The sequence below is a fragment of the Pezoporus flaviventris genome, unplaced genomic scaffold (assembly GCF_033815535.1).
Source record: "Pezoporus flaviventris isolate CSIRO_AGI_PZ_B2104156 unplaced genomic scaffold, CSIRO_AGI_Pfla_v1 ptg000001l, whole genome shotgun sequence".
Taxonomy (NCBI): domain Eukaryota; kingdom Metazoa; phylum Chordata; class Aves; order Psittaciformes; family Psittacidae; genus Pezoporus; species Pezoporus flaviventris.
The window spans coordinates 43,865,539-43,892,209 of NW_026892549.1; the positions used below are offsets into that span (position 1 = coordinate 43,865,539).

At 40.2% G+C, this 26,671-nt stretch overlaps 2 protein-coding genes across 4 annotated transcripts in view; both read left to right on the forward strand.

Moving 5' to 3' along the window:
• The window catches only part of ITPRID2 (ITPR interacting domain containing 2), a 40,868-nt gene extending 27,905 nt beyond the window's left edge, over positions 1-12,963 (forward strand). For both annotated transcript variants that reach the window (XM_061455038.1, XM_061455046.1), the window contains exons 13-19: positions 1,985-2,065; positions 2,421-2,548; positions 3,574-3,724; positions 4,822-4,887; positions 5,570-5,983; positions 11,163-11,287; positions 11,673-12,963. In XM_061455038.1, coding sequence (XP_061311022.1) covers positions 1,985-2,065; positions 2,421-2,548; positions 3,574-3,724; positions 4,822-4,887; positions 5,570-5,983; positions 11,163-11,273 — 951 coding nt within the window. In that variant the 3' untranslated portion in view covers positions 11,274-11,287; positions 11,673-12,963. The remainder of the gene's footprint in view (positions 1-1,984; positions 2,066-2,420; positions 2,549-3,573; positions 3,725-4,821; positions 4,888-5,569; positions 5,984-11,162; positions 11,288-11,672) is intronic.
• A 9,709-nt stretch (positions 12,964-22,672) lies between these two features.
• Positions 22,673-26,671, forward strand: part of PPP1R1C (protein phosphatase 1 regulatory inhibitor subunit 1C) — a 52,643-nt gene continuing 48,644 nt past the window's right edge. For both annotated transcript variants that reach the window (XM_061455305.1, XM_061455294.1), the window contains exons 1-2: positions 22,673-22,935; positions 25,105-25,165. In XM_061455305.1, the coding sequence (XP_061311289.1) occupies positions 22,855-22,935; positions 25,105-25,165 (142 nt within the window). In that variant the 5' untranslated portion in view covers positions 22,673-22,854. The remainder of the gene's footprint in view (positions 22,936-25,104; positions 25,166-26,671) is intronic.

Genomic DNA, 26,671 nt, shown 5'->3' on the forward strand with positions numbered 1-26,671 from the left:
TTGCATGGCTTCACTAATGTTATCAGTGTTGATTGATCCCTGCATGTTCTGTGCTGTTTCTTGCCACTTTTCTGCGCTTTCAGCTCTGGCACTAGTCAAAACGTTCCTGATGTCATCAGTCGTTTATTAAGAATTGATTTTGTCAGAGCATGTGAAATTTTCTCTGTCTCATCACTCAGAGAAGAAATGTTTTAAAATGCAAGAACACTTTTTTCCCTTATTGGCTTCTGCCACACCTTCTGCTGTTTCCCCCCTGATTGCCAGCTCTCCCTCTTCTGCCATTCCTGTACTGCTGCTCTCCTAGGTGATGATCCAGCCTGTAAGCCTGCAAGCTGCTGCAGGAGGCTACGTGGGCAGGGCAGTTGCAGCAGTCTCTCCTTGCTTATGTATGAGCATATGAAGACTATTCAGTTGTGGGGTTTTGACAATTTCTGTGGGTTTTACCCAAGAACAAGCATGGGCCTGCCTGTACCCTATTGCAGGTTGTAGGCTGTGGTGGGCTTTTTTAAACCCCTGTTATTTTGTTTTTTTTCCGTTTGTCAAAAATTAGAGGCTAGTCCAGCATGAATTTGGTTATATCAGATGGCCCTGCTTCTCAGATCAAACTTTGGTACTGTGACCAGCTCAGCAGTGTAAAGCTGCAGTCAGCTGTGGTTTAAGTCAGCCATTGCTCAAGGTAGTGGATGGTGTGCCTGAGAGTGTTTGCAGAATTGATCCTTCTTTGTAAAATTCCCTCATGTGTACCAGTTGTGGCCTTGATTTGTGTAAGGTTACAGTGTGCTACAGTACTTGTGCTTCACATACCATGTTAACTAAACCCACTGATCTGTATTAGATCCAAAACTCATGCTCAAGCTGGTTCAATTTAAAAAAAAAATAGTATGGGAGGGGATAATAAAATCTCCTAGCCCACTTGTTCTGCTTCCAGCATATTTTGTTTAGTTCCATTTTGGGGGCTTGGTCCTTTTCATTGCGGAGGTTTGTATGAAAATGTATTCCCTAGTTCTGCTTTTTCCTGCAGCTGGAATTGAGTTTGGCATACAGCATAATTGGCTGCTAAAGAAAATGTTGAGATATTTCAAATATATGATTCTGATTTTAGGAAGGAATAAAGATGAGTAGATAAATTCCTGGTAGAACAGGGAACAGAGAAAACTGGGAGAGGAAGAACAAAATTTCCCCTTGATGTGATCATGTTTGAGCAAAACTCCTGTGGATGAATGGGCATGGGTCAAATTTTCCATGGCATGTAAATAGACCTTTGAATTCTCTCAAAATTAAATTGGACAAGCTGTCTTTTTTACATTTGAAGAGGTACAGGTTTTTGTTGTTTCTACTGTTCTTTGTTGTGCCATGTCACTACAGGTAGCAGCCCCATAATTTTATCTGGTTACTTTGTATGTTGGTGCAAATGCAAATGGAAACTGTTTTCATGAGAGATCATTAGCACAGAGGGGTTTTTTGGATGTAGGCAATATAGTGGGATTAAAAACCAGAATCAACAGCAACAAAAAGAAACAACTAAAGTAAGAGCTGAACAAAACCTCACAACAAATGTGACTATAATCATGATTTGAAAATGGGACTCAATTTAATTTGCTTAGTTCTGGTTTTGGAGTTGTTCTTTTTATCATTAGCTAAGACAAGTGGGACTACTGAATTTTCAGGCATAAAATGCCTGGTGCAGGAGAAAGTTAGCTTTTATATGTAATTAATGCATCAGACAGGATTAATTTGGTTTTTCACCTACAGCACATTTGCATTACACAGCTTTGGTGCACGTGCTTCAAGTTAAGAGCTTTTGCTGCCATTCTGTAAGGTTTCCTTGTCCCAGTACAATATTTACATAGATAGCAGAAATCACGATACCAGAAAGGTAGTGTTTTAGCAGTGGCTGCCTTTGGAGTATCTGCATGTTTGGGCACATGAGTTCATAAAGGAGATTGCTGACCTTCCAATTTCAAATCGTTTTTTTCTTCCCCAGTACCCAGTGATGAGGGGTCAGGACCTTTCTGCTGCCACTGGTTACACTACTCAGAGATCATCGATTCTACCTCTCTACGAAGTAAGTGATCCCGTTCACATAGTGGTACTTAGTCAAAATAAAATACAAAGAAACATTCTAAATGTGCCACATATTGTGCTAACTATGGGGGTTGCCTCTCTTTGCTCTCAAGAGAAACAGATGTCAGTATCCTGCAAATAACGTTTAAAAAGGAATTATTTTAGATGTGTGGAAATCCTTTCTCGTGTTTGCTTCTATGATACATCTGAAAATGTTTTCTTGAATTACTTTGAGTTCACAACATGCAGCCTCCCTAGTATCCTGAAGTTGCTGAGGTTCTTCTTGACTGAAAGGACACATCCAGGTAATTGTCACTAAATGCACTTTTCTTCTTATTTTTTCTTTTTACCCTCAGAATACTTTCCAGGAGCTACAGGTGGTCAGGCGAAATCTAAACTTATTCAGAACACAAATGATGGATCTGGAGTTGACGATGTTACGTCAACAAACAACAGTTTATCAGCACATGACAGAAGAAGAAAGGTAAAATAGACTTAAAAAGGGAAAATACTCTTTGGGTAGTGTGCCATTGTGCCTGAAATCAGAGCAAGTAATCTGTTAGTTTCAATTTGAACAGGGTTGGAGCTGACTTTTTGCCAAAAACTTATTTTCTCCCTTCTTTATACTACTTCACTCTAAAGTTTTTTCTTTTTTGTTTTTCTAATCTCCAATTCTCATTAATTGATGATTATTTTTTGTCTTCTTAGTTTCTCCAAAGTGATTTTAAAGCTTTAGATTTTAAAGACTTTTTTCATAGGACACGTGAACATAAGATATTGGCAGGGGAGAAAGCCTTAAAGATTTTCAGCTTGCATCCCACACCCTCCATCTTTGTAGATGTAAATAAAGAATTAACACTGTAGCATTCAGATTCTTTTCCAACATAGAGTGGCCACTACAGATGGCATTCATGTTCTGGGTCTTTGTGTTTGGAATCACCATGAGTCACAGCAGCAGCTGATCTGGAACAGTTTTCAAAACTGCTTATAAATTTAGTTAAGTTGAATCATCTTTTGACTAATCACTTTTAAAGTAAACATGTTTGAAATCAGTTAGCCTTCTTTGACAGTGGTATTCTGGCCAAAATGTAGCTACAACAGTGTGGGAATCTAGAACCACACAGGAGATCTAATATGCAATTACTGCATTGCTTTGTGATTGTATTTGTTACTGGTTTTAAATTTTATTTCATTAGATAATCTATAAATGCCAGTTTCATCTGCTTGCATATATTTAAGCATCTAAAGCTCAAATTTTTGGAGGATGTCCAGTTACATTATGTTGTTTAGTTGTCTCCATGAAGTGACACATATTTTCTATAAATGGAGAAAGACTTTTGCTCCATTTAAGCGTTATTTTTCCAAGAAAGAGGAATTTTCTGTGTTCCATTTTGAATTCCCTTGTATGAAGTCTTTTACTCATGGGATTGTCCTGCTCAGTTCCCCCTTGGTGGTGTGCAGCTGAGTGCAGTGAATTCCCTTGTTCTTTCTGTGATGGACTTGGTATAGATATGAAGCAGATCAGCTACAGAGCTTGAGAAAGTCTGTCCGCATGGAGCTACAGGAGTTAGAGATGCAGTTAGAAGAACGCCTGCTTGCTTTGGAGGACCAGTTGAGAAGTCTTCACATGTCTTCACCTTACAGACCTCAAACACATGTAGTAAGTATTACCTGTGCAACACCATTATATGTTTTCTCGGTGTAATGTTAATAACTCATAACTGTTAAAACTCTTACAGTGGGATAATATCCGGAGAATCTATTGATGACTTGTGTATTATCAGGGGACATATGTTTTTTATTTTCAGTCAGTGTTTCATCTGGGAGAAGAGATGTGTGAATAGGGGGACATACATATCTTCTGGGGCTTTTAGGTCTGAGATTTCAGACCTCTTTTGTCAGTGCTTTCTTCTTTTACCTTGTCATGATCCTGAATTCTCACAGTTTTGGTAGGTAGTTCTCATGTATAAAATCCTTGGGGAATGGTGATGGTCTTTCTGGAGTTCCCCTACACTGGATGCATGAGAGTGTTTCTCTCCGGAGAAGTCGGGTGTGCTTCCCCTCTACTTCTGCCAATCCATGGAACAAAATAACCCAGGAAAATCCAGTTGCCATCTTTATTTTTGTTCCCCTCCATTGCCTTTTGTAACTTCTTCAGATGAACATGTGGCTCCCCACCAAACAGTCAGAGAAGCTCTGCTCCCACTAGCACTCCCCAGAAGTACAAGAATGGGGATAAGAGAGACACTTGCATATGTTTGTTGGTGGCATGTTGATAAACTTTCTCTTCTTTTTCAGTCAGTGGAAGACTTCCTCTTTTTTTTCACTGCAATTCTGTCATCAGCCAGACAAAAGAAATGCAGGCAAAAAGTATCATGTGTTCTTCCTGGGTTTCATTCCTCTTTCTTGTCCCATTCTCTTCTGTAGAAGCAGCATAGGCACAGGCAACATCTTCCTCTTCAGTATTTTGTCATGGGAAAAAAATTGAAACCCAAGAACAGGAAAATTTGATTCTACTGTGATCCCAAGCCAAACTTGCATTCTTTGAACCATATAAATATCTCTTTATTTGTAAATCCTTTTATAGAAGAGGGCCAGCTTTAAAAATGACTGAAATAAACTTTCTCCAACCAGCTTTGCTTCCTGTTTCCCAGTTTCTGCTTTTAGAGAAAGCAGTCTGAGACGCAGTATGTTTATATTAGCTTCTTTCAGCTCTAAAAAAAACCCTCAATGTATTAACTTGCCTTAATTTTTCAGGGTATATATGGAAGCAGAAGCGCTGACAATCTATCATGCCCTTCTCCGTTGAATGTCATTGAACCAGTAAGTAATTGTTGTGTGCTGTATGCTTTACTAAGAAAAAGAACCAGGAAGGGAGTTCCTAAACAAGGTTTCAGGAGATTCATTTGACACATAATCTTGGAAATACTTTACACACTTGAGTTGTTCTGTTGAGAACAGCTGCATTTTCCCTTAAGAAAATTTAACCATAGGTGTAAGTAGCTGTGAAATCTTACTTGTTTTTAAGAGGAAAATGTAAAAGTAAGACGTTTGCATTTAGTTGATACAATGGCTACATGGTGAGTTTTCTAGGGAAAATTATTTCTTGTTTTTTTTCTATGCATTTTATGCTGCTGAAAACAAGCAGTTCAAAGACTGCAGAAAAGGAAGAACAAACCTGAATTGTTTGTGCAAAGAAAAACAAAATCAAGCCTTTACGTGTGTCTCTGTCAATGGCTCTGGCAGAACGCATCCATATTACAAAAGTCAGGGACTTGGGGAACTGCCACAATCTGTATTTATGTTGGCTTATAAAAAAAACCATTCCTTTTTATGATCCTCTTTGTTGCAGTCATAAAGGCAAAGCGTATATTTATTTTATAGCTATGTTTGTTGCATGGAGGGAATGAGTAAGTGATTGAATAAATAACAGGAAAGTATAGTTGTGTCTCTGTGTGACTTTTTTATATGCTTATTCAGGACCATTTCTTTTCTGAATCCTCAGGTCTCCGAACTTATTAGAGAGCAGTCATTTCTGAAGTCTGAGCTGGGTTTAGGACTGGGAGATCTTGGACTGGAAACTCTCCCAGCAGAGGGTGCAGAGTCTGTATTCTCCCATGGAAACTCTGATTCCTCTTCAGTGTGCTCCGGTCACACAGGTAGAAAAGCTGGTGCTGGATCCTCTGAATTTACAGGAAAGTCTAAGAGTCAAAGCAAGAAGTTATACCGAGCTTCTGTTGCCTTAACACCAACTCCACCAGTGAGAGCAGGCGCCGGGCAGCAGGTGGAAAGCTCTGAGGAGCCTGCAGGCTCCAAGCCAGAGGTGGAGCAAAAACTTGAAAAAGTCCCTCTCGTGCCTTCGGTTGATGAAATCCACAAAGCAGTGGAGCAGGAGGAGCTGCAGCAAGTCATACGGGAGGTGAGGAGGGAGGGGCTGGGGTCTAGGATGTTTGAACATCCTACTGAAACCTAAAGACCTCCTATCTGTAACTCTTGGCCACTGGGCCAGGGCTCCATCTGAAGGCTCAGAGCTTGTCACTGGATATTCAAGCTACAGTTATATGCTTGTGCAAAGCAGTAGATGTTGTTTTCCATAATAGTGGTTAGCATGTAAATTAATTATTAGTTGCTACTCTAAGTCCAGGTGAGAAAGAATTTTCCACCTCTACTACTTGGTTACACAGCAGTATTGCAGATTCCCAGGTGAAAATCTGTGTTTGCTTGCTAAAACAACAGATTGATGAAATAATGTTTCTGAAACAACTCCATAATAACCTTAAAAATACTTTCTCAGTCTCTCTACCCCAAACCACTAAGGCCTGTAGGAGTGTAAGTGAAGCAGGCTGAAGTCAGATGAGAGGAAGGCCAGTCATCTCATGATAAAACAGGAGCTGTGATCCCAGCCACACCTGTGTGGTTGCCACACCTTCACCCCTGTTCTGTCAGTGCTGAAAGATGCAGGGTGTACTAGATCCTTTTATTCATCATCTGACCACAAGACTCTGCTGTGTCTCTCTCTGCAAAGTGGAAGTGTTTTCTTGGCCAACTCACTGTTGTAGGTACTTTACACTTGCACAGTGAGACTGTGAAGCAGTAGAGCATTACTAAGGAGTGTTCTAATGAAAGATGATGGTTGGAAGCATATGAAGATACTTACTTTGTTTACCTTTGGGTAACTCCATAAATAACTAGAGCTGAGAGTGCAAAAAATAATACATAGCCAAAAGCATTAACCATCGGTGAACTGCTGGTGTTAAAAGAGGATGAAGTTTGGCAGTGAGGTGAAATGGAGGCCAACTTTGAATAGATAGCCTCGTGAGTTACAGAGCGCAACATTATCCTGTGGGTACCTGTGGGTTCTCTGGGGAAGGGCACCGCAGTCAGCTCATGGTGAGGTACCACCAGACCAAAGACCTCATCATTACTGTGGTCAGCATTAGGAGCTGAACACCTTCTGTCCATCACTGATCTTTAGAGTGGAGCTTGTGATGCTGCAAATTTACACCTCTACTTTAAAAGCAAAATAATGAAGGGAGGGGGGCAAACATTCAATTTTGAAATGTCTTCCCCCTCTGCCACCCTCCTGTTGCCATCTTCTCTAAAGTAACTAAAGTTGGAAGGTTTCTTGGGAAAGGCTTTTTTGGAGATGCCAGAATTTGGGACATTTGGGAGTATTTTATTTCTGGTCCATTATTTTTCCTTTCATGCCTTTTTAAAGCGGTTCCTTGCCTAATGCTCAGAGAAGACTTGCACATGAGATATTTTTCATGCGTTGAACTTTGCTGTTGACTTTGCAGTGAAGCCATGATATTGCATTTGTGTCCAGCCCTTCTGTTAAAACCTGCATGTCAGATGAGTGCTGTCATGGTGGAGGTCTGCTAAAGGAGAAGCTGAGAGGAAGGAGAGAGCTGTAATTCAAATGTACTGTAAAAGCAGAAGAGACAATAAAGGGAGCTGGAGTCAGAGTTATTTCAGTCAATATTTTCTGAGGTTACCCTGTGTGAAAGTTTCTCTTTAACTTCACTAATTGATAGCAAATAAAGTTGTGTACTTTTTTACACAGAGATTGTACTTTGGGTTGTGTGGCACTGAGGACATTGTAATGCTGAAAGAATCCGCACTGAACTGGGAGGCTACTATTCAAAGATGAGTAGTAAGCAAATAACTGAGCCTGACTCACTTTGCAAATGTTTGAGCACACAGAGAGATTGTCCCTCAGTTTAACTTCATTGTCAGCCTGTTTCAGGTCATCTCAGGATTCTCAACACGAGACGTTTTACAGGGCAGAGTGAAGATGCATTGGCTCAAAGCACCTGGTAGTTTTTCCCAGATCTAGAATATGCTTCTAAATACTGGTTAGGAAAATCTTTTATATTTCATAAGAGCTAAAACAGAGCATAAATTGAAATGTGTTTTCCTGAAGTAGCCCTGGTGTTAGCAAAGGAATTCCAATTTTGTTTGCAAAAGAAAGAAATCTGGTAGAATGCATTCTTGATGTATGCACTCACGAAATGTTAAAACCCCAGCTTATTCCTCCCATTCTCTGTAGCTGTGTGACCTCGTGTTGGGGAAAGAAGAGTCAGGCAGTGTTTCAGAATATGCCTGGGTGGGTCTTAATGCATGTGAGCTTTGACCTGTAACTATTTGCTGGCACTAAAAAAATCCATGGTGTTAACCTCTAGTGTTAATGGACTAGCTCCCACGGAAAAGCATTCAACAACATGAAATGTTAAAACACCAAACAGTGGCCCTCTTGTTTTGATGAAACTCCGCTGGAGTATCACATGAAGCACTTAGTGCTTGGCTCTTAGGTCACAGTGTTGGTAGGAGTGCCACTAGGCCCTCTCACTCTGCTCTTCTGCAGTTTAAAAGATGTGATCGTTTAAAAAGCTTTCTGCTTAAGAGCAATGCAGTTTTTGTTTTTCCCAACAGTTCTCCATTGTGAATTACATTTAATGAAGTTATACTTTAAAAGAATTATGATTTTCCTGTCAACATCTGTTTTCAGAGGCTGTAATGGGTCTTTATGGGACAGATAGTCTGATAGACAATCTTCCCTTTTCTGTTTTCCATTCAAATCTATGTTAGCTCAGCACCAATCAAAAATGTCTGTTGGTTGTTCATACTTCCCTTGTGCAGGCGTTGTATTCCTTCTCTTACTATCTTGAGTGTAAAAACCCACCAGCTTGTGCCATAAAGTGGCACAAGAGGGAAAAAAGCATAGAAAATATTTATTGTAATTATAGGAAATGTATGAGGACTGTGAAAAGCCTTATGCCCATTTTCCATCAGTAGGTGAAGAACACCCATCTCCAGAATTGACACTGTGGCACATTTCACTCTCAATCAGGTCATTATTTAGCAGCAACACAGTATTACAGTAAAGACAATTCGTTGATAGGGAGATCTAAGACCATTGGTTTATTGTAGTAAAACTATATGTGAATGTGCTACTGTGTTATTGATGCGATACTGAATATTGGTGTTGTATCAACATATGTACCATAAATGAGTGGGTTCTCTCCTATTTCAAATGATCAATTTCTCATTCAGCTGCTAAAAATACCAGTGGAGAGTGTTCATTGACTGCTTTCAGTCTTTTGTATAGAGAAGCCTTGGCAGCTAACTCTGCCTTCTGCAGAGCAAATGGAAGGTGTACCTTGCCCTAAATCATTTATGAGTCAAACATTGGCCATTGTCATGACACACACATGGGACTGAGTCACTGCAGGAATCGATGCCACACTCTCCATGCAAGAATTACCTTGATGTGTCTGGAAAGGAGGGAGGAAGCAGTAGCAGTGAAAAGAAGCAATGGAGAGTGGCCTTGTTTTCTGGGCAGGAAGGTGAGAGTGGGAGGGCTCAAGTAATTCACCAAGGTCAAGCCAGAAGTTGTTGGAGGAGATGAGAATAGAACATGAGCCGCTTCCCTTCCACTCTCCACCCTGCCGTAAGACTGTCTGTCATACTAGACCATTTACCTGCTAATTTGGGAAGCTTTTATCAGTTTTCTTTGGAAAGCGAGGTTTATTTTTGTCTATCTGGTGAGACAAGGGCGCAGAATGGCCGTTTTGTAGTGTACCCACAGGCCTACCGCATGTGATACTGGGGAAGAAAAGTGGAGAGAGCAGTGCAGGAACCTCTCGTGACAGTGACCTGCTGGGTGCAGTGTGACAGGTTTCCCTGTGTGTTTCTAAAATACAAAGCCCTTACTGCATTTACAGTGGTTCTAAAGGCATCCTTTGTATATCTCTGTGTGCATTGGCATAGACATCCTCAGGACTCGTGGCTGTTGGTAAACCAGGTCCTGTTGCACACTGGCTTTTCTTTAGTCAGTTAATCAGCAAGCAGTCCAACTGGAAACCTGTTTCCCAGTAATATTACAGTCTCTGAATTTCTGCTTGATGCAAAGCAGTAATGAAACGAGGAACTTTGCCACTAATAGGTTAGGGATTGAATTGCTTGCCAGTGAGAACAAGGGATAAATAACCTGTTGCTAATGCTGTTGCCACCCTTCTGACGTTGTTGCTTAATCCCTTTGACGCACCAGGAAAAGGGGAGACTTAAAAGAAAAAGAAAACTGTATTGCTTAACTGGGCTGATGAGGGTCTCTGTGAGTGATCCCAGCATCCAGGCTCTGGCTCATACCCTGCTGCACTCTCTCACATTGTCATCCTTGCCTGTCCTTGAAGACACATCTGGCTTGTTAGTCCTTCCTGAAGACTATCCAGAATATGTGTTGGTGCCAAAGATTTCTTGCACTTGCAAGCAGGCAGTATTTTTCTTTGTAATGCCCTGCTCCTTTCCAATGGAACATGCTCTTGCAGAACGGTGGTTTGCATCCTTTTCTCATTTGTTTCTTTTACTGTAGCTATTGGTGCTCTGCTCTTCCTTTGTTCTAGCCTCAGCCACACTCAGGTGCCTGCTATTAGTAACGCCTAGATTTGTTTTATGTAAAACTTAATGGGTAAATGCTCTGTCACAATCCAATGAAAAATAGTGTTTGCTGGCATAGAGCATATCATAGTGGCCAACTGATGATGTCAGCAACTATTGAAGTTCCCTGTGCAGCTAAAAGTATGTAATTAGGATTTGTCTGCTTTTGATTTATATGAAAACAGCAGCTCATGTTCATGGACTTGGACCTTTCCTACTGCATAATCCATTTGTGAGGCAGATCAGTCCTGCCTTCTTTTCAGGAGATAATGCTTAATGGCAAAAAGCAGTGCATTTGGGGTGCTTTTGGCATTTATATCCTGAAATGCAATTTTCAGAACTTTACATAGTTGAAATGTATTTTTTTTTCTTAACATAAAACTAGTTATCCTAAGGGTAAAACATGCATTTATATATTTACCATCTGGAAAAACAAAACTATTTGGTTTGTAATTATATGATTTGAAATAACTTTAAAATTACTTATTTATTTTTTCCAAGAGAACCTCTCATGTTTTTCTATTTGCATTTTTTGAAAGTTGACATTGTGATGGTATGTGTTTTCATATGCTGATAATGTCAAACGTATCTGCAGTATCATTTCGTTTTATCCTTTGGTTATATAACTTACTGACCGTAAAACTTTGGCTAATCCCTTTCAGATAAAGGAATCTATTGTTGGTGAAATAAGACGAGAAATAGTAAGTGGATTGTTAGCAGCTGTATCACCCCAAAGCAGATCTGCAACTGCAAAACAAGATACACAGCCATGAAACTGGTACTGCAGGTAATGCTTGGGAGCCAGATTCATTTATTATTTTTTTTAATCATGAAATATCACGGTTATATTAAACCTTTCTTTGTTTGCATTTTGCCCTTTGAAATATAAGTGATCAAATTTGAAGTTCATTAAATGCAGAACAAACTGATAATCCTGGATAGCTTCACAAAATCAGCTGATTTGTAGTTTGGTTTGTCTGCTGTCAGTGGTCTTTGGTTTTTGGTTTCAGTGTGCTCTGTGATAACTTTGCATGCAAATGCATCATTCAAGAGAATTTGTGTAGTTTGCCTGCCTTAGGTATTAATTATTATCAAAATACATACTTAAGCATATAGAGCAGACTTCTAAAGATCTAATTTAGCTATTTGTCTTGCTTTTTCTTTTCCATAAGGTTGGATGTAGTCTGAAATGCTGTGGGATTCTGCTTGGGGCGGCATACACTGGCGAAAGTGTCAAGTTATTTTTGCTTCAGGAGATGTTAAAGCTGCTGAGATAGGCTACTGTACTCGACGCTTGGTTCTATGATGTGTACCTTTCCTTGTGTTCATCTGTAAAGACTTAGACACTTTACCTAGTTGCTTACTTTCCTGAAAGCAAGTTTTCCTTAAAAAACTGTGGCTCTCTGAAAGGTTTTGTATTTATTTGTATGTCCCTGTTGTAAATTTTTGTGTAGCTAATTTCTTTGTCTAATGATACATCATGAAACTTGAAGATTTCCAGACGTAACCAATTTGTAACTAACATACATGTGTTCAGCCTAGCTTTTTTTTTAACAAAAAGAAAAAAAAAACAAAAAAACCTCCCCTGAGATCCCCCCCAAACCCCAACACAACACAAAGCCCCCAAAAACACTGACCTCTGTGAGGTATTTATTGTGCAATAACTGATCCACTTTAAGAGCTTGAAACAACCAATAATGGTTTCACTGCTGTTACTTAGTGCCACTTCAGAAGAAGGAAATGATCCTGTTGTAAAAATTGCTGTTAATTCTCGCCGCGGTTACTGTTAGCAGAGTGGTAGAATGCTAGGAGGTTACTTAAAACTACTTAAAGTTCTGACACTGAAAGCCTTATCTTTGTGTAGAAAACAACTTTTTAACTAATTTTATTTGCTTCCTTACTGTTTGCCCACCCCTCTATAGAAAAGTGCCTTATTTTAAGCACTGTTTTTTGTCTTTGTGTTGACTGCACTCAGTCATACCAAAAGAGGTTCTCTTCTGCTTCATATTAACCAAAATGCAATAAAAATTACTGATCAGAAAGCGATTACAATGTGCAACTTAAAATGGATGAACGACCTTGCTTGTATCATGGGGAAAATGGGAAAAAATCGCTTTTCCTTCCCCATCCCTCGCTGAGTGTATTTTCAGTTAGCCTGGTGAACATGCGTTTGTTCCAGTGGAGCAAATTGGAAGTCATCGGAGGTTTTATGTGGTCAAATAGACATTTAGTGGGTATGTAATATCCCATTTTGTTGTGCTTGGAATGTCTTTACTCCTTTGCCGTTTCCATCTACTAAGACTCTTTACACTATGTCAAGGTCTTTAATCAAAAATAGTTTCAAATATAACAATATTATATGAGAAAGTTTATAAGATTTTTAAATTGTGTTAGGAAGACACACAAGGGCTGATTTCTTTAAAAAGTGTACATTAAACCAATAAAATATTTATTTTGCCTATAGTCTGTGTCAGTGTTTTTCATTGTGTGTGGCTTACTCTTAAAATAAATAACATAGACTTGATTAAGTGGTACACAGAATGGAGAACAGCAGGAAATTGCAGGACTTGGGTTTCCAAAAGCTTTCAGATGTTCAGGGGACCCTATGTGCTTAGGCAGTGTAAGATATAAATTTGAGAGAAATGTTGGCACTTAAAATCGAACCCTTAAAGTCACTGGCTGCTGTTGTAGCTGCAAGAATTTGGTTGGTCCATGTGAGTACAGCCAGAGCTTTCTTGAAAGTCTCATCCTATATGTTTGAAAGTTGAAATACAAGCTCCTGGCAGCACTTATGCATGCCAATGCATATGAGGTGGTAAGCTGCAGTAGTTTTCTGCTTTCCTTTACAGCTTGCATGAGTTCACAGTTCTGTTCCAGAATGCCACCAGAGAACAACCAGCCAGACCCAAGTGCCTGCAACTTCACTTTGCAAATGTGTAAACCCAAAATCTACTCAAATAGTTGCAGCAGCAGATACTCCCCTTGTCCCCCAGGCAGATTAATTAGGACACTCAACCATTAACATACATCATGTGCCCATGTGCTACTTATAGTGGTGTCCCAAGAAAGGTGGCAACTGTGGCTGTCCTGGAGCAATAAAGAACTTCAGGAGCTGGTGGCCGTCAAGCAGCAGCCGCCAGCAACATCCTCTGCGAGTGCAGCAGCCTGTCTGCTTGCTGCTCTGGCAAGAAAAGTCACTTGTAGGTAACATCCCAGTGTCTGGGGTGCTTCAGTGTTCTTACTCATAGCTTGTAAGAACATTTGATCTTAGCAATGCAGAGTCTGGTGTTTAATGTATCCTGAGAAATGAAAAATAGTGCCAATTTTTCATCCAGCTGATGGAAGGCAGATTTGTGAGGTTCTGGCATAATTTAAGGACATTTCAAATGACATTTCTATGTCCTGAAACTAATGAAAATACAAGCAACTACTTTTTCATAATCCTGGTAACAGATCTTTGCATTCTTAAAGACACTTCCAGCTAACATTTTCTGAGTGACATTTTATGTAGATAAAAGAATGTCTATAAACTCCTGTTTAAAAAAGATGTTGGGCTCTGTTGTCATGTAAGTTAAGCTGAACTGGTATCAACCACTGTTGACATTTCTGCTTGTGCCTTAGGAAGAGCTGTCATTACTATAGGACACATGCCTAACCTTTAGTAATGTAAGTTCAGCTGTAATGATTTTTCTGGGCATGGATGGTTTTTCTTTTTTAATGGCTGAAACTGCTATTTTTCTTACAAATCAGTGTTGTCTTTTTATTTTATTTTTTTTTTGCCAGCCTCCAGTTTATTATGAATTCTATGCAGATTAAAATAGCTTTATTAGCAGCTGGTAAATATTGGTGCAGTGAATAAAGGTGGCAGTAGTGCCAGAGGTATTTTGGATGCTTTTCTAAACTTCACTGTGATAGTGGTCTTAGTGGCTGACAATTGGCTTCAGGAATATAAAGCCAAAGACTGTATTTTGGAAACCCTAAGAGGTGTTTTTTTTCCATATCTAAAGGACAGCTGTATCCCTTTTGGCAGCAAAATAGACTTGTCTTTAGCCTGCTGGAGAGCAATGGGTGCCTATGGCACAGCTCAGATCAGGCAGAGGTTTGGGGTCTGGTGCATGGAGAATTTTTTTTTTTTTTTAGGTGAGTAAAAGTATGTTTCTAACCCCATTGTTGCAGTGAAAGCTGCATAAATGACCTTTGCTGAAATGCAGCCACATCTCAGCATTCAGCAGCTGGAGGCAATAGCTGCAAAGTTTTGAGCAGCCCCCTGCACCGCTTGCATTAGCGCTGTGATGCCCAAGAGGTGCTGTTGCTGCTCACCCACAGCTCCACGTGTAAGACCTGAAAACGAAAGGACAGAGGATTGCCACAGACCCAGCTATGTGGCAGGGGGTGAGTACGCAAGAGAGGCCTCCTGCTTGCTAGTAGTTCATGCAACAAACACTCTTCTGACCGAAGAGAGGATTCATAAGGGGCTCTGCGCCCCTGAGAGAATTGATGGGCTTTGGGAGCTCTTTCAGGCCCTTTTGCTGACCATTACCTTCATAGAGGGAGGGCTGCCTGGTATCTTCTGTTCTCTCTAAAACTGCATGATGTGCAAGCCCTTGGTAGCCTCTGTTAGAAAGCAAGGTGCCCAAGGTGTTCCAAGTTCCTAAGGACCGGTTTGCTGTCATTGCTGTCCCTTTCAAGGTGAGTATTTAAAGCCTTGCTGATACATCCACCCACTGATGCTCACCAGCACTAATCTACTGAGCCTTAGGGGCAACATTTGTGCTGCCTTTGGACTTTGTGTACTGCTGAGCCAATGGCTTACACCTGAAATACAGCATAGGTCAGAACATTTTAATTCAGTTACACCACAGATGAATCTGTTTCAATGAAACTGCCCACGGGAAGATACTGTTCAGGAAGAGGGAACAAGAGCCCAGTTTGGAAACTCGAGTAATTCAAGCCATGACTAGCCATGTAAAATAAAACCATGCCCAAACTACTGGAAAATTTCTCTTTTGGAGTTTATTTTTCAGTAGGGAACAAACCCAAAGCTCTGCAACTTGGATGACATCATAAAATAGAATAACTGCTAGTTAAATGGCTTCAGTCTACTGCAACAATTTCTTCTGAATTAACATCAAAATGTCAAACTAATACATGATCTGATTTTCAGGAAAAACAAGAAACTTGTAGGAATAACTTGGCATAATGCAAATTTACTTTGATATTTTGTATGTGATTTCAGATGCAATGGTAATCCTTTGTGTTCATGCCACAGACTAAAAAGGCACAGCAGTGTTATAATAGAAGTTGTAACAATAAAAGACACGACAATTTTTTTAAAAAAGAAGAAACAAAATCTTGCTAATTCCACATGGGTTTTATATGAGCCAATTCTGCACAGATGCTTTCTGAGTGATGGTGAATATTATATGCAGAAATATCTTTCTCTTTTTTTGGCAGGGTGGAAGAAAAAAGCCTGGACAATGGTTAAGTAATTAAATGGTAGCAATGAGAAGGAAGCACGATGAAAAGCAAGAATTGCCTCAGTGGGTGAGTACCTGTTCCACTTACTGTGAATTCTTTGCTGCAGATAGCTGCTTTCACATGTATCTACATGTAGTAATGTCGTTTCTCTTTTATTTTAAAGTAGTCCTGTTTTCCATTGGTTACTTGCTACCATATATCAGAGGGGTTCAGAGTGAAGCTTTTAAGAAGACATCTACAAAAATATTTGCGTTACTTCTGTGTGTACAGCTTTAGTTTTAGATTTTGTTTAAAAGTATCATAAAGACAGGGCAATGTCCTGTACCAAAGATTGAAAAATGCAGGTTTCAAATATGAACTTAATAAATTAGGTATTGTTATTATAGGGGGGAGGGGGAATCAGCATAAGGGATGGAAAGAAAAGCTTAGCAAAGGGATTGATTATTCTTAAGTTCAAGGAGTGTATCAGCACAGGCTCATGAAATGCTTGTAGTTTTGTTGCAGTTAGTAACATAAGAGCAGTCACTGCAGATGAAACCAAAGATTCAGCTCCTTCACCTCCACAGTGGCCAACAGCAAATGCTATTCCTTGGGAACAGTGTAGCCCAAGGGGAGTGTGGGGAGCATCTCTACCCTCCCACTCTCAGCAGGCAGTGGCTCTGGGATTCCCTGGCCAGGGACAGTATCCTTGATGGATTTCTTTTCCATGAATGTATCTAATTGCTTTCCTAGTTCATGTAAAATTTTGGTGGCCACAGCATCCTGTGGCAATGAGTTCCACAATTTGAGCACAGCGTGCATGGAGAAGGGTTTTATTTGAATCAATCCCTGAATAATTTAATGTGATGCCTTCTAGCTCTGCTGCTGTCTTCAGGCCCCGTGGGGCTGCAGGAAGGGCATTGGCCCAAACTGGTGTAGCACTTGGCTCCTGGTTTGTCCCTAACCGTGGAGCAGACCTTTTCCTTCTGCTCCCACACTTATATAAGAAATGGCAAACAATTGTGCCCCAGCCAGCTTCTCCAGGTCACAAACACCGGGTGCAGCTGGACATGGCTGGCCAGCTTGGTTGCTCCCTTGCGGATGCTGCAGCCAGGACCTTGGGGATAGCTGTGACTTCTCTAGGTCTAGCCTGTCCTATGAGGTGGACCAGAAAGCAAGAAAGAAGGGGCATCTAAAGAGCCTCAGACTAAAAAATCAGACTTGTAAAAACATGCCCTGAATTTGGCATACTGAGCTTTTATAGCCCAGTTGAAGAGTTTCCTTTTTTAGCCTGGTAGCGTGTGTTTGTACACCAAGTTTTCTAACCTAGACTCTGAAACTAGAATTTCCTTCATTATTCAGCTTCTCTGTGTTCTGTATTTTAACTTTTGTTAAAAAAAAAAAAAAAACAAAAAACCCAAACAGTAGAAACTCAATTTTATATTTCAGTTGTTTAATTCAACAGTCAGTCAGTCGATTTTTGCATTTAAGATTTAATACGGAGAAACTATAATTTCATTCTAAAGTCCATGTAAACTGCCAGCAGTAGTTCTTTTCATTGAAAAATATATTAGATTTACACTATTCTTGGTAAAGAAGCAAATTCTAATATGACTTCCTGGTCAAAAACCTCCCTAAAACCAGTACCATAATTCTGGTTTCTGCACTATTGAATGCTAGTCCATATTAGACATGGATCTTCTGACTATCTAATCAGGTTATGTTCCATTAATCTAACTCATTTCCTATGTTCTGAATGTGTGTATTCTATGGATGGTAGTGGATAGCACCTAGTAAATGGCTGTACAATACTTGATAGTGTGGAGACCTGCGAATCTCAGAGGAAGACTTGAATAGATAGCATCGGTTCTTATGTCCTCAGATAAAGGTAACTTTAAACTGATTATGATTAAAATTGTTCTGTGAAGGAATGTTCTCAACTAAAGCGATCATAGAAATAGATGTATTTTTCACTTATCTAGGCTTTATGAATCCATGTGCATAGTTAGTATGTAAGTATGTCCAAACCTAGTGCTCAGTGGACAGGTACTGGCAATGGAAATTTGGGTTAGGCTGTTGCTAGGCCAACAACTCTCACTGAATGTCCTACAGAGTCTGTTGTTCAGCAAGACAGCTGTTCTTCTTGGCCTGCCTGTGGCAGCACTTGCTGCTCATGAGGCAGATGTGGTCTCCTCTACGTTCTCCCACCCTTGCAGATTTAAAATTCTTTGAATTTTCTGCATATAAACAGCAGATTGTGTTTCCAGAGGTTCAGTGGGAGCCACTCAGATTGCAATGCCCGCATTTAGCTATTTTGAAAGGAAACTTTCAGGGTCGTTTTGAATATGTCATTGTTTATTCTTGGAAGGCTTGCATCTGAACTTAGCACCTATGAGCAATCCCCAGTGTGGACCCCCAAGAGGAAAACCTAGGAACTGATGTGGTGTACACAGCAAAGACCTTGTTCAGTGTTCATGCTTTCTGCCTCCCTTCTACCCATGACCAACACCAAGAGCTGTGATACTGATGCTTCTGTCTGGACAAAGGCAGTGAAAAAACTTGGTTGTCAGTTTGTTAGAAAAGGGCTGAAGGAAGTGCCATGCTAAAGTCCCCTTTGGCTATAGCAGAAAGCCAGCGAGCAGCAGCTGGGAAGCAATGTATTCTGCAGCATTTCTTCCCCCTGTGCTGCTGGGGTTGCCCAGCAGTGCACTGAGGAGATGCAAGAGGTCTCAGCCAGAGAGCCCAAGGAGAGTATGATCAACACGTCTTTGTAAAGGTTCTCACATATCAGTATCTAAAACAGGGATTAAAGCTACGTCCAAAGAGAGATGCTGGAAGAAGTGCCACTTCCAAGCCAAGTTCTCACTCTACAAAGGCAGCCTGGTGGATCAGAAAACTATTACAGACTGTTTCTCTGCATGTGAACTGGTGAAATTAGGAGCCAAAGCCTTAATCAGGTTGGCTTTACCATGAGCCCCAGCTCTCCTCTCCTCCATCTCTCTTTCTCCTTCTCTTCCTCTCCTCCTCCTCCTCCTCCTGCAGTAGTCCCTGACCACAGCAGGGAAGCTGAAGCAGATCACAGCCACAATGGAAATTGTGTAAAGAGAGTGCAGGACAGAGACCCTTGAATTCCCTTTCCAGCATCCTTGGTTTTGGCTGAGGAAAAAATATAAACATCTCCTAACACAACAGGGAAAATATCTCAAGCAGGATCTGTGCTGTGAATACACTGATAGCTCGTCATTCCAGTAGGATATATTAAAAGGCAGTGCTTCATACTAGAACCTAGTGAATGACATAGGAAGGAAAGATCTTAGACAGTTACTATTATTCTTTTCTTCCATGATACTTTTAGCTGAATCATGCAGGAATTTGAAACATTGTGGGGAGTGCACTAAAAACAGAAGATGAGCTGAAAGAATTTGGCAGTACTTAAATGCATTTCAGCTCTTCCCCAGACTATGATGCAGTCTATAGAAAATGCAAGCACATTTTGCCCGGAGACATCTAGTGCTGCAAATTAGGTGTAAGGGTGAGCTGATGCAGTAATCCTGAAATGCTATATCCGAGTGCTTTCTGAAATATGCCTCTTATACTATTTTAAAAATACTTTTATTGTTATAGTGCATGTGAAGATTGCTGGGCAGCCGGCTCCAAATAGGCACAGAGAGGGGAGCTGCAAAGGCAAGTATCTGCACATCACATCATTGGTGGGCCTCTCTCTGAGACATAGCAGCCCCATTAAGGATTTGCCCTTGTGTCTTGTCCTGTCCTGTTGTCTGGTTCCCTTCTGAACCTTCTGTTTTTGTTGGTTTGTTCCTTCATATGATTGTTGAGTTTTTTCTCGGATACCATTTCTAGCAATGATTTTGAGACGTGATTCTTTTAGGCAGCAGTGTTCAGCAGTCCAGAGCTGAAACACACCGTTATAATCCTTTGAGCTTTTAAAGTTCTAGTATTTTTTCACAAGCTGGACGTGTTTTTTTAGCTAACTTTGTCATTAACATGAAAAATTGTAATCCTTCATAATACAAATTATAGCTCCTGTAATACAGTGACATACACCTTAATTGTAGCATAGTTTAATGCTCGAAGTTTCATAGACAGCTGTAATAGATTTTTTATGGCAAACAGTTTTTCATAGAGAAACCTGATGTTTAAAATGTGCTGTTTATTAATGTATATTGTAACAGCATACTGTGTATTATAAAGCAGCTGGGAGACCTTTTCCTCACCTTATTTAAGACTGAGAAAATAAAAAACTATTTTCTTCCAAGTATGAAAAGCCACAGCTTCAGATCCCTGTGTATGTCCTCCCTCTAGGCTGTATCCCTGTGTATACCTGCTATGTCTGAAGCTGTCATTGAAGTTAATGGCATGTCTGTTCGTGAAGGACTTGTGAAATTGGATGATTGGACTGTCCTGAAAACAACTCTCTAATTGTCCTTAGTGAAAGCAGCATGTGCCTCTCTTACTTTAGTGTCTTAAACTCTTAGCTGTACCAGCAGAAATGCTGCAGTTGCACTCTGGCTATGTCTGTGGAAGACTGTAAAGCAAATTATGACTTGTCTTTGTAAAAAAAACAAAGGCTTAAAAATGATTGTATGAAACACTGAACATCACTATCTTGTGCTTCTCTTTCATTTGTTGTGGTAAATGAAACTGAGCATTTCACCTTAGTACTGGAAATATTCAGGACTCAGCCTGAGGGCCCAAGATCAGGTTATCTTTGAGAAGCAGGTGGGACCAGGTATCTCCAAAAGTCCCCCCCCCCAAGCAGGACTCTTCCGTGGTTCTATAATTCTAAGTTAATGCCACCTAAACAATCACAATAAATCTAACAGAAAAAATGCCAGCTACTAGCCACCAGCTGGAAATCACTATGGTACACAGCAGTTTTGATTTGGAGGAGGGAAATTTCAGCTCTCACTGAGAGTTATTTTTGATCGCTGAGATGACTGTTTAAATTTTAGTGTCTTCTCACCTCGTGAGCTTTACCAGGTTCTTCATAAACAAACTAGCTGGTGTGCTTGCCTCTGTTCAGAAATATCCTGGTATTCCAATAATGCGTTTTCATTTGTATAAATCAAAGCCAAACAAATATTTCATGACTTGCTGGTTTGTTCTGCTGTGTGCAGCCTGTGTATTGTTCTTAACTACAATCCCCACTCCTTCCCTGCCTCCTCTACTGGCACAGGTGGAAAAATACTCAGTGACTGAATAAACCTGTGATGAGCTGTGAAAATCTTTAGTCCTTTTGGTGAACAAGGAACACATTTTCAAACTCCTGAGTTTTGGTGATGTCCAGCCTTAGGTTTGAATTCAGTTGCTTCTCTGTTTCCACTGCAGTCTGTCAGAGGCAGAATCAAGTTGTTACTCCTTTCCGTGAATTCCATGTTTGCTCTTTGTTCTGGCTGGTTTTGTTTGCTTTACTTGTTCACAGGCCCTCCAAAAACCTGACCAAAATGCACTTTTTGTCTGCAGGTAGCCTCATCCCAAGTAAAGTTGATTCTGTAATGAGCTGGGCCAGTCTGAGTTTTCCTGCCGTACCTCATTTTCTCTTTCTTCCCCGCTGGCGGTAGTGTGTAACAGGAGATTGATTCGATGCTCTTCAGCCTACACCTAAGCTTTCAGCATAGTCATTTGGACTAGCTCTAGGGCATTTTCCATCCATGGTTGCAGTTTTGGTGTCAAGCACACCTTTGTCACAGGAGCTCTGCTGCTTGGCAGTGGTCAGGTGCTCTAAGGAGCGAGACAGGTGAAGTCAGTGGTTGCTGTGTATCGTTTCATACACTTTTTTTGAATTAAGTGACATGAAAAGTGAAAATCAATTATATTCACCAAAGGATGTTATTGGTACGATTGACCAAATTCTTTTCATGGCCTTGGAAGAAGGCACAGATTTTGTACCCCGAAGTAGGATTTGACCCTCTGAATTTTGGCCATCTAGAAGTGAGGTAACTAGCCTGAGGTATCTTCACTTTTTCTAGGGTTAATAGGAAAAAAATGTCGTCTCCAGTAAACACTATATTCCACTTAATGAGGACAGAATGAAATGCCATTTGATGTGTCTAGCATGAGGGAGCCCAGATAGCTGGTGTAAATACGGATGTTCTCAGTATCTGAAGTCATGTGAGATGGAGCCCACCAGAAGAAATCACAGTCTAAATCTGAAAACCCAGCCCAAGGTGCAAATCTACTTAGCACACCAGATACGCTTCATGGAAGTGTAGGCATCTGCGTAGCATCACTACCAAAAATCTTCCTTTAAGAGGTTTAGGAATGGATTTGAGAGAGCAAAGGCAAATGTGTGATAGATGAGAAGAGGAAAGCTGTTCTGGCACAGTGTAACAGAGATGGAAATATTGCATCCACCCCTCCTGCTACCTCCACCCCCAAAATCTGAAAACTTCCTGATTTGTGTTCATCAATAATTAAGAGCCCATCAGCAATACTCAGAGGGAGCTTGCATTGCACTTCTGAGCAGCCAGTTAGTAATGTACGATGGAGAGATCCTCTTTTTCAAATCCCAGGGCTCCAGGCCATGCAATGCTAGTATTGCATTTTCAATTAGCTTCTGAGTGAATGCTTGGCATATGTAGAAGTGAACTGGTACACAATTAGCTTATTGTTCCTTTCAGCTTTGTGCTGAGAGGATCTGAAGGACTGCAGAAGAGAGGGGAGAGGGGGGGGAAAAGAAAATAGCCAAGCCAGTGGCATCTCCGTGGATGTGGAATAAGGGAGCTGCTCGGCTCACGCAGATTCCCGTGCTAAGTTGGGAGTTGCAGCTGTTACTGAGGAGCACACAGCCTGGCTGTGAGGAGGGTGCCCGGGAGAGGTGCAGACCAAGTCTCAAGCTCCAGGCTCTTCTCTTCTCTGACTCACCTCAGCATCACGATGGAGCCCAACAGCCCTAAAAAAATACAGTTTGCTGTGCCGCTGTTTCAGAGTCAAATAGATCCTGAGGCAGCTGAGCAGGTAAGGAAGATGAGTTTCTTTCATTGTTTTGAGGGAATGGGGTAGGAATGGGGGCAAGGTAATACTTGTGGCCTAAATGCTTTTCTAACTTACATTAGCGTAACTATAGTTTAAATGCTCTGGAGGTTATAGCGATGTCTGGATATACCAAAGAGGGAGGGGGATATGTCCTCTAGCCAGAATAAGGCTTCTTTACATTGGGCAGGTTTTTTCAGTATATATGTTGTGCCTTTTCTGTAACTGGACTTGTACCCTAATAGATAATATACATCCTCAACAAATCAACTGAAGTATATTATTTTTACATCAAGCAAAGCATGACGCTGATAATAGGTACTTAATGGAAATATTGCACAGGAGACAGCTTATTTACCATTCATTTTAACATGAGAAAATACAGTTTATGTTTTGCACAATAGCTATCACTTCAGTTACCTCCTGTATTTCTCTTTTTTTTTATACGATCTTCTTTATGTCATTGTTACAGGGTTTTGCATACTGAAAAATATATATGTGTAGAAATATATGTGACAAAACTTACACGTACATATATATATAACAATACAGATGTCTAAGGAGGAAAAGATATCTATTATTGAGTACAGATATGCGTAGATGCGCATATAGAAGGACACAGGGAATTTTATAAGAAAAGCTGGATAAACTGTAATTAGGTGACCCCATATATTCGCTCAGTTCAAGTCCTTCTCAACATTTGCTTCTATTTTGGTAAGTCTACTTTTAGATGATAGCAGGGGAATGTTATAACCTTGACAGTTCTGTGTCGCTAGCTATGAAATTATTTGAGCCTTAGGACAAGTATCTGATTTCCTGAACATTCTGATGTCATGTCTCTTAAAAGGCAGCCACCTTCACTAGAAAATGAGTTTTGAGTGACCACTCAATGAAGAAATACTAGAAGGGTGTAGGAGAGAATTGCTGCAGATCTTCATTTGTCCATAGGTACTTCTGCAAAATGTCCATGCCTTTTGTAACAGCGCTGCAATCAATTCAAGCAGGATGTGTTCTGATATTTTTCTGAAATCCGTGAGAACCATAGGATTAGGATTTCCCAGAATTCCCATGGCTTTTGAAATGCTGTGGCCCAAATTCTGCCCTGCATTTATGGGCAGTCCTTTTTTTTCTGTTGTGAGTTTAGTCCCAAGTGCGATACAGTTTCACTGTGGGTATGTGATGAAATTATAGTAGTAAATTCTGCTGTTAGCTACAGTTATGCTAATCTGGAATAAACCCATTAACCCTGATGATGTAATTTTCCACTTACACCTCTGAAAGCAAAATTTGAACCCAGCTAAATACAGATGTTGGCTCAGCAACTAAAAGGAACAAACGCCCTGACATTGAGGTTATGTGTCAGAACGGTTTCTAGCTTGAGTAGTCCTGGTTCCTCTCTTAAATTCTATAGAATATCAATAGCTTGGATGCTTTAGCAAAGCAACACAAAGCTTTCAAAGCAAATGTATGCATTATAAGAGGGTAGTCCAATATCATGTAATTCAATGACTGTTAATGGAACAAAAGTACTTAACCAAATAAACTCTGAATACAAATCAGGATTATATATTGATACGAAAGATCAGTTGTATCGTGCTCTGAAAATGTTCTTTTCAAAGTGTCAAGTATTGCTTTTCTTTAGTTAAAGAACGATAGTAACACCTCTGGCCACAGCTTAGAAATATCATAAATTCATTGGAAGGCACACAGTATCAGCTCTCAAGTGCACTCACAAAACAGTATTATTAATGATTACTTGTGAGAGCTGTAACAGTACAAGGTATTCGTGCACATAAGCACACAAACTACTGCAATAATTTTCCTGACTCAAAGCTAAATAGCAATATTTTAAGACATGACTGATTCATGTCAGCAATACATGCCCAAAACCTTATTCAAGATGACTGCTAATCCTAAAGGTATTTTGGAAAGCTCTTCCCCATGCCTTTGTTTTCCATGTACAAGCAGCAGCATGACCCAGATCACTGTCAGACCAGACAAGCAGTCAGTAAGACAGTGATGTGCTGCTGTTCTTGAGGTATTTAGTTTTTTAACTTTGCTTGGTCTATACTCAGGAGGACACCCTGATTCTTTACTTTGCATTGTGTGCATAACTGCACACTAATGAATCTCCTTGTTTCATGCCTGTTACAGATCAGGAAAAGGCGGCCTACACCAGCATCACTTGTCATCATGAATGAGCATGTGCCCCCAGGTAAGTGCCAACATACCTTCTAAACCATTGAACTTGTATACACAGGCTTGTCTGCAAATTGGTTTTAGTAACTACATGATTTTAAAAATCCAGCATTAATTTCATAGCACTAAATATCAGATAATGGATCTTAGAACAGTTTGGAGTAAACCCCAGAAAGACATGTAACTTCTGGCTTCCAGAGTGTCAATAATTTCAGGCTTTTATTCTCCGTGTAAATCTTTTGTTGCATGTACATGGAGAATTAACATGACCCAGATCCAGATCCAGCACTTCCATTCATGAGCATTTTCTTTCCTTGGCTGGATACTTTGGAGATCTATGAAGTCTTAGTCCTGCTTCTCCAATCTCTAGGTATACCAGGGTGGCTCCAGGGCTAATTCAACTAAGGGAATTGCTTCTGCAGAACAGGTTGCTTTTGAGTTTTCTGATGAAACATATGATGCCTGATCTCATTATTCCTTTTTAACTGTGAATGCACTACCTTCACCCAACACCCCTCCAGAAGATTTGCTGTAGGACGGGACAATTTGAGGTTGAAGCATACTTTGTCACATAAATGTGACTCCAGAAAGACTCTAATAAGCTGTTTAGAGAGTATTATAAGCAAGAAAGCTCAGAAAAATTAATTACAGGAAAAAGTCCACAAGACATAGTCCCTTTAAAACACGTTACCTGCTTTATATCAAACTTTTCTTTGTAGTCCTCTGCAATGATTTTTCACAGCCTTATCTCTTCACCACCTGAAGCTTTTTTTACAAGCAGTTCAGGCTTTTTCTCACTGGTGTGTCTCTAAGGTCATGATTGTGTGCACTGGTACCTCAGTAAAATAAACCATCTTAGCTCTATTTGGATCTCCACTCACTGTGCTGTGCTGATGGTCTCCAGTAGCTGAACTTTCTCAGAAAGTGTGCAGAAAAAACCCTTTAGAGAGCCCTGCTCTTGGGGTTGAGATCCCTGTAGCACAGCACACAGATTAGGGAGGTTCAAGCATGGCAGATGGCTAAGGTTATATTCTTCTGACACTGAGAGTGACCAACACATTTGCTGAGCGGCTAACACCAATCCTAGTTTGGAGAGTAGCTTTCTGGCCTGAATATCAGGCAGTTCAGCTTTCAGTAACCGTGCGTGAAAGATCTGCCTTAGACCTGCTTTCCTTACCTTAATGAGATCTAGAGCCTCTGTGTTGCTAGGACTTAATTTAAAGCAAATTCACCTTGACTGTTGATCTATTTTGCAATTCACTTTGTACACTTTGTACTGTCATATTTCCTTTTATAAACAGATACTTGGTACAGTACCAAATCAAAACCAAACAGAGAGTAAGAACTCTTTTTAATTTACAGGAAATTTTACTGTAAACAGTGGTGCATGTCTGTTATCTCCTTTCCTGCAATGTTCATAATAAATCTTTAAATAAATCATTTTTATTATGAGTCAGAATTGCTGCAAATATCGGGCAACTTCCATATAAGCCCAAGAGTTAGTATTCACCTTCACTTATAT